We start from the raw sequence: 11,047 nt of genomic DNA on the forward strand, positions 1-11,047 counted from the left end.
TGCTTTTGGGACCTGGGAATTGAAGTGCTGAAAATAGGATCACAGTGCACCTAAACAACCTCTGCACAGCCCCCTCACACCGCTGTCACAGAGCAAGCCTCCAAATCATCCAAGCATGGAGGAAAGACCTGTTATTTCAAACAAGCTGCGATATCAACCTTTTTATACTAGAAACATGGCAGTCATTATGCAATGAGCTAATGCAGCATCCCCTTTTAGCGCATAAATAACACAGTTTATACATTCTTAGCTGCACAAATAATCTTTGAGCTGATTCACGTGCTGATCAATATCACATACTTCAAGATCGTAGGTTCTCATATTTCTATTGAATTGAACTACTTTAACAACATAAAGTTGTATAAAGTTGAATCTGTATATACACACAAAAAAGACACTGAAGCTTTTAAGAGGTGTGTGTGTGTGTCTATACTGCTGTTTGATGCAGTTGTTGGCAAATTAAATATCATTATTAGACATCACAAAACACAAGCAGCAAACTTGCCTTGAAAGCCATGTATGCCTTCAACTGGCAATGTGTTAAGCGTTTGGTTGCTACAGACTATGGGAACCATGACACTTAAGCAAACACATTAGTACCTGCTAGAGCTGCAGGAAGAATTTGTATGTAAGACAGCTGAAGAAGACATTGGTTTCTGCTTGGATTTTGACTCCCAAGAGAGATCAAAGAGATTAATACTTTTAGCAGCTCTGAGAATGGAGAAAGTTGCTAGTTCCTGCTACAAACTTTAGCAAGAGCAAGACCCTGTGAAACCCCTCCTGCAACTTCACTCCCAACGCAACAGCTTAGCAGGCACTTTGTAATACAATGTAAACTCCTGGGGGATGCCCAGTGCCTGCACATTTTATTTCTAGCACTATATACCATAAGTGTGGTATCAAAGTGTTATTATTATTATTATTATTATTATTATTATTATTATTATTATTATTATTATTATAATTATCAGCTTGCTACTTCATGTCCAATAACCAACTGAATTATTGGATGTTACTGTACATGGTGAGTTCTCATGCTGAGATAACTGTTTACACTGTGTACATAATATATATTTGGAGGTACCGCTCTTAATTACATGGAGTTCCTTATAATGCTCTAAATAGAAATCCCTTGCAACTTGGCTTTGTGATTTCTAGTCATTGTCAAATACTCAGGACTCTTGGACAGTCTGTGTCACCCTGTGTCCCACGTTTTTTTTTTTTAAAGATATTGTAAATTCTTCAGGGAAAGTACTTAGTACTTACCAGTATTATGTTACTGCTATATGTAAAGCCATGCGGCTGTACTCACTACTAGAAAAGTACACGGTTGTTGATGTTAATATTGTTATTAATAATATTATTACCAGTACACAATATGGACAACTTGTTATAAATATAAATTAGTAAAGTAATACAGGAGATTTATAGACATAGATGATATGTGTATTCGTTAAAATAGGTAAAATAATAATTCCGTGTATGCAAAATAAAATGATGCTGTATAATTATGATTGAAAACATAAGAAATTAATTTCCCCCAGCTACATGTAGTTAACAGAGGAGCAATCTGTTTTTTATAACATGTTTTAGAGCAGACAATCTAATGCCAGTAAAATATGTTCGTTATACTATAAATACCGAATCAGAATAGTTAATCTAACCCCCAAAAGGTTTAATCCCTATTAATGTTTGGAGGGGGAGAAATACATTACATGTAATCTAGACTTTGCCTCTTTAGTATAGGGTTCAGAATTAAGCACATATTATTATTAATAATACAGAGAAACACTGTTCAATTGCAAACTCAGGGAGGAAATGTACAAGTAACTCCAGCTCATGATGTCTGCATCGAGATTGTGTCTTTGGAAATATTTTCTTTAATTAAAAACCTTTTTTTTTTAAACAAATATACCGCAAATATTGTCACATTACTAACTAGATACAATATGGATCTATACAAGTGACTATTCTTATGACACATTGACTTTCCATACTGTATATCCCTAAGACCTGTGCAACTGATCAGCTATTGCTGACATTGTGTAGCAGTGCTTACAATAATGCAACATTATTTACTTTGTCATTTTGCAAACATAAAAATGTTGACTTTTGTATTTGTTTCTAGACATTATGATTGGAATTTAAGCTACAGCAAATGTACAAGGCACAGATTGGTTGTCTTTTAAAAAAATGTTGTTGTAATATACACGTTTTAAAATAAATTTTAAAAAATCCACAAAATCAGAAACCAGATGGGAATTTATCTTCTAAATAACAGCTAGGATGTGGAAAAAAATTGAACATAAAATATTTGTTCGTTTCACATGGATATTTCAAGTCTATTAAAGATGCCTAATGGAATTAAGGAATAACTGCTTCAAATCGCATTCATCTTTTACACGCACTGTAAATGTGGTCTGAAATCATTTAGTCTCACATTTACAAGTTACCATCATAAAGAACAGCCAGGAAACTAATTCTCACATATGTGTGTGTGTGTTGTTGAGAAGCACGAACACTATTGCCTCAAAAAATGAATACAGGCTGCTCACACACACAACTCCGAAGGCAGTCAATTGTAACCCCATTTCAATGATTACATTAGCACATATCTCTAAAATTAATGTCATTAGGCATACTATTTAATTAAGAAGACTATAATGTGGAGTACAGTTTTGTTATATATTATGCGCATTTTATTTTTTTAGAAAATATGAAATATATCACTTTACCATCACAATACTAGAACTAAAGGATTTTGTTATATTAGTTAGATATAATTACTTGATTTTTTTAACACGCATAATTAACATACAAATAATTTTTTGTCTACTGCAAATTACTTTATTTGACAGCACATATTAGTTAATATTCTTATGTACACTATGTTTTCCCATATTTTAAATAAATAGGTAATGTTCACAAAAAAATAACAATAATACTATTTACAAGAAGCATAAGAAGTTAAGATATGCAAATAACAATACAAAATGGCATTTTTGCATCTTGAATAAACAGGAATGAACTTGTGTTGTATCTTGTAAAAATGTTGGTTGTAAAAATAACACAGCATGTATCATTGTAGTAAAAAAAAACAGCTACAGCTAACAAGGGACTGGTATGTAAAATACGGTAGGTTTTTAAAACCATGGGGTAGATCCTCAGAAGATCTTTACATTTTGAACGTGAAATTATCTATATCCCTAATGCATATCCCCAAAGGTGCTTAGCGCTAAGATGTTCAGCCATTTGCCTTAAAAATAACAGGTCATATAAATATGAATGGATGTTAGGCTTACTAGTATGCAAATCATATTTTAATGAGCAGTTTACCTAACTAGGAGACCCTCAGACCTCCTTACTGTTAGCGCATGATAATAAGGTTACAATATTTAACACCTTTTAAAAGCTGCACTTACTAACATCAAGACACTGATTATCATTGAGCTATTTCTGGGAATAGAATAAAAAGGCAATATAATGAGTACAGGACTTAACCATTTCATTACAAAATGTTACATGTGTTATATATATATATATATATATATATATATATATATATATATATATATATATATATATATATATATATATATATAATATGGTATACAATGTAATAAGACTGTATAAAGTATGGGTGTATAATAATGTATATCCACACATATCTCATCAGTCATAAATTAATATTTCATTTTTATTAACGTACAATTAAAATAAATTAAGGATGTCCTTACTTCATTTATTTTAATTGTACATTAATAACAATGATATAATTATGATACATTTCTCAATATTATAACAAGATATGCATTAGCTTTTGGAAACACACATACACACCTCCATTTATAGCGCTGCCATAATAGCGCACCTTACAGTGTGACTAATGTGCATGTGCAGTGTACAGGAGGACCTGTCTCTGAGACATGAAAATCACCATTAACAGCGCTACTAGTTAGAAGAACGGACGTCATCTTCACAACTCATTAGCTTTGATGACCCACATTAATAAGAAGAAAAATAGCATCCATTCCCTATTTTGGTATTTCGCGTTATTAGGTCGAAATTACTGGATATCCGAGGATCTACCCCCCCCATGTCCTTTAAGCATTGGAGGGATTGTGGTTGCTTCTTCATCTAGTGGGGAAGTAGTAGGTCCAACATTTCACTAATGACTCACAACTACCTTTTTTTTAAATAAGGAAAATGACTCTTGTTTTCCCGGATTAATGAAGTAACATGAATCATTACATGGGGGGGGGGGGGGGGGTTATTTGTCTACAAATTCCTGAATGGTGCAGGGGAGCTTTGTATCTTCTGATGAAATGCTGTCCACTATAGAAGAGAGACATTGAAGGCTGCTAGAGGCAGAGGATTCATGAATGGATCCTTCTGAGAAAAAAACAAAAACACATAAATGCAGGTACTGAAGATATATAAGTGCACAATTATTGCAACTTGCTGAACCACCCATCAAGCAGTAAACCAAAACGTGTATGGCTTCTCCTGCAATGCAATATGCAGGTCTGTTTACAGTGCAATAGGAGAGTCTTACTGCCTTCTGCACAAAAATACAGGCCTTTATGTTATGTGTTTTCTATAGTACTTTAGCATACACGAGTAACGCCTTTCTAGTGGTATAACTTTCATATTCATGGAGCTTTGCTTAAGCATCATGGTACAGTGATATTGCCCCATCTTTCTATTGAACCATCTTTATGCCTTTAACCTTATTTTCCTTTTATTTATGTAGGGCAATGTTTATGTTTCTCCCGTGCATTTTGATTTTAAGTTTTTGATTAATATTACATATAATCCACGTCGTTTAATGGAAACTTTCGACAGCAGAATAAAAGCAAATCAAACAACATTGTGTCATTTAGTATACATTTTAGACAACATGAAAAATGTCAGCAATGATACAGCTGAATTGCTAAAAATAAAATCAGGTTTTACCTTCTTTGGGATTCAGCCCTGATATTCTGGAATGGTCAGAGACATTGTGCCAGGTAAAATGGCAGGTACTTAAGAAATCATCACTCTGGACCTGAGACAAGTAAAGTTAAAATGATTAAACAATCATCAAATTGATTTTGACTTCACAGCACACCTTGTTAATTCGTTTTTTTCTAGGCCTCTAGCACACACAACTGCTTAAGATCACCTTCATTCTTGTTTATCTGTTCCACATAGCACTTTCACAGTATACCTCAACTGTCCAAATCATATAAAATAAAAAGGAATGAATGAAAACCCTGCATTGCTAACATATAGAATACATGTATTGTGCTTACAGTTGCCTGCTTTGAGTTGTATGTGAATGGTTCCTCTCCTGGTTTATGGAGTTTGTCTTGCTGATCCAGCCTGTGAAGGAGATCCTGTAGCCTCTCAATGTAATTAATGGCACCACGCAGGATTTCAACCTTGGGTAGTCTTTGATTTGGGTTAGCAACAGTTCTTCTTTTAAGCGCCTCGAAGGCTTCATTGATTTTCTTTAACCTCCTCCTCTCCCTCAAAGTAGCTGCTTTTCTCCTGTCTGTTGGTGCTGACTTCCTCTTGCATGTCTTACAGGCCCAGATCAAGCACTGTCCAGGGCAGTGGGGCTGCAGACCAGGTGGGGCAAAAACATGTTCCTCCCCACTGCTGTCACTTCCAGCGTCAGGTGGCAACTGATCCTGGCAAGGGGACATCGTGCCCTCACTACCTGGATATAAGGGGGACCCATCTGCCATTTCCAGCTGTTGAAAGGCCCCATTCTCCCCCTCTAGGTAAAAGAAATAAGAACTTGGTTCAAAAAGGTCCATCATTATGCTTTGCTCTCGGTTACTGTGGCTGCTTGAGTTAAGTGGTGTGCCCAAAAACAGCACAGCCCTGTAAGAATGTAATTAGTACAGTGACATAAGTCCTGGTCTTTATATAGCTGCTGAAACTCTATCCAACTTTTATCTGTCGCAGTGCATCACCCTCCAAATCTGATTTCAACAGGTCTCCTGGGCGCAACCAGCGGAGCTGCATCTTCTACTGTATGGAAATTAAATCCCCTTGAAGGTTAACCAAGAATCACAGGGCAAATGAAATCGCTGCTCTCTAATAGAGGATTGATTTGAGCATTTTACAGTAGTTGTCATTTTATGCCATACCAGTGTGGAAGCAAGATGTGAAATGAGCTCTGATGTTCAAAAAACCTCTAAAGAGCAACAAAGTATAAAGATAGGGAAAAAAAACTCATTCTACTTCAACAGCAACTTTTCATGGGACGTCAACATATGTCCACATCTTTGCAGAGTACTTCCATTAATATACCGTTTAACTTAAACATGTGATATAATAATATGGGATATTTAAGTTTACTACAAGTCATTAGAGGAACACGGTATGGGAGATTTTTTATTGCATTTACATGGGAGGTTTGTAATGCATTTACAAGTCCTTTTTGGGAAAACACACCACTCTGACTTTAGTTTTAAACGAGATGTAAAAAAATCAAAAAATCGTTTTTTTTTTCCAGGTGCCGCTTTTTAAAATGTTTTTTTCATATCACATTATTTCGATTTTGTTAAAGTAGCCTGTATTTGCTAGCTGGGAGATATAATATTTCTTGGTGACGATTAATTATGTATTTTTTTTTTATTACATGAACTAACTAATGCAAATATATACAAATATATATGTGTAGGGCATGGTATTTTTTACACTATAAGGGAGCACCTCACCCACCTAACCCAAAATACCACACACGTTACAAAATGCCCTTTTACTAATTCTTCAGTTACGTTTTTGGGGCAGTAATCACTAATCTGCGTCTGTGTGAAACTGAATGCTGTTGCTGAGCCTTCCGAGCTATGGATTGCTATTTCACATGTTTAGTAGTCACAATAGTCTTTAGGGAAGTCTGGAAAGTGATTTAAAGCCAAATCACCACATTTCCTGTGCCTTTAGCTGCCAACTGGCACAAACATTCTGTTCCTCTAGCTAGCATTACCTCACACCATGAAATGTATACCCTGACAACACTGGCTTTATCATTTGGCCAACAAGATACAGTGCTTTACAAAATGACTTCTCAACAACCTACAACCTGAGCTTGTGTCCTTGTATGCCGAGGCTCTGTGTAACTATCACCCTTTCTGTTTCTTTAGTTTATTGCTGTGAATGGAAACAAATTTATGCATAATTATCTCTTCATATTGAGATCACCTACAGAGTTTTTTTTACTCCAATATTTCCCCCCCTTCAAACAATGATAATAAATAAAGTTGTTGCACTCTAATTGTATAGAAATATAAATTACCTTAAGGGGGCAATGCAAGTGGGCATTTTACAGTGGATTGATGCAGGGGGGGTCATAGAGCTGAATCTCATTCATTTCAGTTCTGGGGACCCCTTGCTACCTGAAATACCTCTGTAGGAGGTGCCGGTAGCCGCTACACTCTGGTAGCAGTGTTCAGCTGTGCGGACAAATGGGAATCCATGACATCATCAGGTTTGGCGTCCTATTGGTCCACATCACACATGAGCTTCAAACTTTGGTGGGATATCGGCACCCCCTATCGGTAAGTATCTCGGGAAGCAGGGGGTCCCAGGAGCTGAAATTATGGGGTTCATCAGAGAACTATGCTTCAAACCTATGTTAAAAAAAACAATAATGTAAAAATGCATGAATTGCTCCTTTAAAGCAACCGTTCTACTCTTTTTCTTTTACCCTGTAACAGGGACATATCCCTGATTAAATAAAGCAGCCTCCGAGCTCTGACAATCCAGCAGAGAGATAGTTAATTACAGCCACTCAATTAACTAGTCTCCACCTGGACTAATGAGCTCTGTAAAAAGTCTCATGTGAGACACAGGAGAGAGTTTCATTAGCTCACATTTGGGCTGACAGAAGGAGAGCAGAGAAACCTGCACAGAGACACTGTCATGAGCACAAAGGCTGTGCTGATATCAAGACACCCAGAGACCTATATTTTCTGGACACAGAGGACCCAGGAACCTGCCAGAGACGGACATGGAGGGCCACCTGCTTAAGGTACCTCCTGAGACTTTGGAGTGATAGGCTGGTAATGGGAATATCCCTCCAGTTCTGCAGATAGGGTCTAGGGAAGTAAGTTAGCCCTTACAAAGGGATAGGGGTTTGTTATTTTGTTGTTTTTTGTATGTTTTGCCTGAATAAAGGAACAGGCTCAATAAACCCAAGATATCATTTCACCCAAATTGGTCTCAATTATATGTACCTCTGCACACATCTCTTACATACCCCCTTTCTTTTTTTACAAGATGGGTTTGGGGGTTCCCCAGCCTCAGGGACCCTGGTTCCAGAAATACTTAAAGATGAAGTTACCAGGTTAAAATATCATAAGATATCAAAAGATATTTATATATGTATATATTAAGTATAATAAATAAGTTGGTAGTGATGTAAAGTATAGCAATTAACCAGCGATTTTTATCAATTATATTAAAAATATTTTTGATTAGTATAGATAGTATATTTATTAAAATGTAGTATTTTAAGCTATTTATGGTATTAAGTCATTTATGGTATTTATTTCATAAGTGTTGTTATTCAACGGTTTTTCTTATTTTTAATATGTTTTGGTATGCATTATTTATATTGTTTTATGTAACTGATTGGAAGGCTATGTGTTCTCTATCCGGTTCGTGATCCCCATTGGCTGAGGTATTTTTTAGCATACGTATTTAAATGATACCACGTCTCAAGGCTCCTAACACTAATATAAATTCTTAATAACCTGTACATTACCAGGAAGAATGATTTATAATAAATCTGTCAAAATTAGTTGAAAGTTCTAAGTCTTGAGACGTGGTCTGCCTTGGAGGGGCTCAAGGGCTTACGACACTTTGGCCAAAGAGTTAAAAATGCTCAGTAGCACTCCTCTTTGACACCTATACGCATATATATATATATATATATATATATATATATATATATTGTGGTTATTTTGGGGGTTCAATATGAGCTTATAGGGGTCCTGTATGTTTTGTAATTCTTGTTCAACTGGTCCTGGCTGATTTGGAGAGTGGCTCCTCCTTCCCTAGTTTGAAGCTCACCCCCTCCCACTTTTAAATGGTTAAAGCTTACTCCATTCCACCTTCCACACACATGGGAACCTGCATATAGTTTGATTGCGAGAAATCTAATACAGAGTGCTTCTCCTGGTAATGTACAGGTTAATAAGAGCTTCAATCAGACTTAGAACTATGCAACTAATTTTGACAGATTTATTATAAATCATTCTTCCTGGTAATGTACAGGTTATTTAAAACCAGAGACAGAACATAAAAAACAGACAAAGCTCAGTTTTAGCACATCCAGTGAAACTCATACACGGTACAGTGCCTAAATATATATGTATAAATATCTATTAAGTAAAATGGTCTTTTAGTTTAACATTTTTGGCCAAAATTGTTGTAAGCCCCTGAGCCAACTGCACGGCAGACCACAATTCAGGAGTCCCTAATGCTAATATAAATTCTTAATAACCTGTGTAATAACAGGAAGAATGATTTATAGTAAATCTGTCAATATTAGTTCAAAGTTCTAAGTCTGATTGAAGCTTTTATTAACCTGTACATTACCAGGAAAAGCACTCTGTATTAGAGTTGTCACAACCATACTGCAAGCACGCAAGTTCCCCTGAGTGGAAGATGCTATGGAGTGAGCCCTTAACCATTTAAATGTGGGAGGGGGTGAGCTATAACTAGGTAGGAGTTGCCACCCTCCAATCAGCCAAGACTAGCTGAACAACAATTGTAAAACATACTGGACACCTAACAAGCTCCTATTGAACCCCCAAAATAACCACAACATATATATAAGCATATGAGTGTCACAGAGGAGTGCTACTGAGCATGGCAATATATATTTAAAACCAGAGACAGAACATAAAACACAGACAAAGCTCAGTTTATGTTCTGTCTCTGGTTTTAAATATATATTGCCATGCTCAGTAGCACTCCTCTGTGACACTCATATGCTTATATATATGTTGTGGTTATTTTGGGGGTTCAATAGGAGCTTGTTAGGTGTCCAGTATGTTTTACTAATGTACAGGTTATTAAGAATTAATATTAGTGTTAGCACCCTTGAGACGTGGTCTGCCTTGGAGGGGCTCAAGGGCTTATGACACTTTGGCCAAAGAGTTAAACTAAAAGACCATTATATTCAAAAGATATCTTTATAAATATATATATATATATATATATATATATATATATATACTGCTGCGACACACTTTATTCGAGCAAATACCCAGTATGTACCTGGCAGATACCTGGAATGCGCCGCTCCTCACCTCAGACAAGCCCCGTTGCGTTTGCCTTCCCAGCCATGGTTCATGCCTGGCTGACGGGCGGCTGTTCTGTTAAATGATAATGATTAGGATTTAATAGGCTGCAATGCTTCGCGTGTCTACCAGATGGCATAAATTCATGAATTGTAATGCAGTATATATATATATATATACTGTGCAGTATTGCAGCCAGCGGGAATAAAATGCTTCAATCCCTGCCTGGAAAATAACGCAATGCACTCGGGCAGAAAACAGTCACAAACCTCAATACACCCGAGTATACCCGAATTCGTGGGACTAGCCGAGCTCGAATAAAGTGGGTCGCCAGTGTAGGCACTGTACTGTGTATATGTGTTAATGGATGTAGCACTGAGCTCTGTTTGTGTTTCATGTTCTGTCTCTGGTTTTAAATAATATACCATGCTCAGTAGCACTCCTCTTTGACACCTATACGCATATATATATATATATATTATATATATATATATATATATATATATATATATATATATATATATATAATATATATATATATATATATATGTTGTGGTTATTTTGGGGGTTCAATATGAGCTTATAGGGGTCCTGTATGTTTTGTAATTCTTGTTCAGCTGGTCCTGCTGATTTGGAGGGTGGCTCCTCCTTCCCTAGTTTGAAGCTCACCCTCTCCCACTTTTAAATGGTTAAAGCTTACACCATTCCACCTTCCACACTCATGGGAACCTGCATACAGTTTG

The 11,047-nt window shown here is 36.2% G+C and overlaps 1 protein-coding gene across 2 annotated transcripts; it reads right to left on the reverse strand.

Moving 5' to 3' along the window:
* Positions 1-3,612: 3,612 nt before the first annotated feature.
* On the reverse strand, positions 3,613-5,880 carry MYF6 (myogenic factor 6). Of its 2 annotated transcripts, none has more exons than XM_075598959.1 (3): positions 5,295-5,880; positions 4,957-5,047; positions 3,613-4,389 (listed from the first exon to the last, which is right to left on the reverse strand). In XM_075598959.1, exons 1-3 carry the CDS (start codon positions 5,805-5,807, stop codon positions 4,271-4,273), a joined length of 723 nt encoding a protein of 240 aa, XP_075455074.1. In that variant the 5' UTR covers positions 5,808-5,880; the 3' UTR covers positions 3,613-4,270. The 2 variants fall into 2 exon arrangements, with proteins under 2 accessions (XP_075455074.1, XP_075455073.1); XM_075598958.1 differs by having other exon boundaries at positions 3,613-4,392.
* Positions 5,881-11,047: the final 5,167 nt, after the last annotated feature.

The sequence above is a fragment of the Ascaphus truei genome, chromosome 5, assembly GCF_040206685.1.
Source record: "Ascaphus truei isolate aAscTru1 chromosome 5, aAscTru1.hap1, whole genome shotgun sequence".
Taxonomy (NCBI): Eukaryota; Metazoa; Chordata; class Amphibia; order Anura; family Ascaphidae; genus Ascaphus; species Ascaphus truei.

What these genes read in the sequence shown, in the direction of transcription:
- MYF6 (XM_075598958.1), bottom strand. Translation starts at nt 5,807, where the DNA reads ATGATGGACCTTTTTGAACCAAGTTCTTATTTCTTTTACCTAGAGGGG. An exon ending in ACAACTCAAAGCAGGCAACT is followed by an intron (nt 5,048 to 5,294) that starts GTAAGCACAATA and finishes TACTTGTCTCAG; the next exon opens with GTCCAGAGTGATGATTTCTT. An exon ending in AGGGCTGAATCCCAAAGAAG is followed by an intron (nt 4,393 to 4,956) that starts GTAAAACCTGAT and finishes TTTTTTTCTCAG; the next exon opens with AAGGATCCATTCATGAATCC.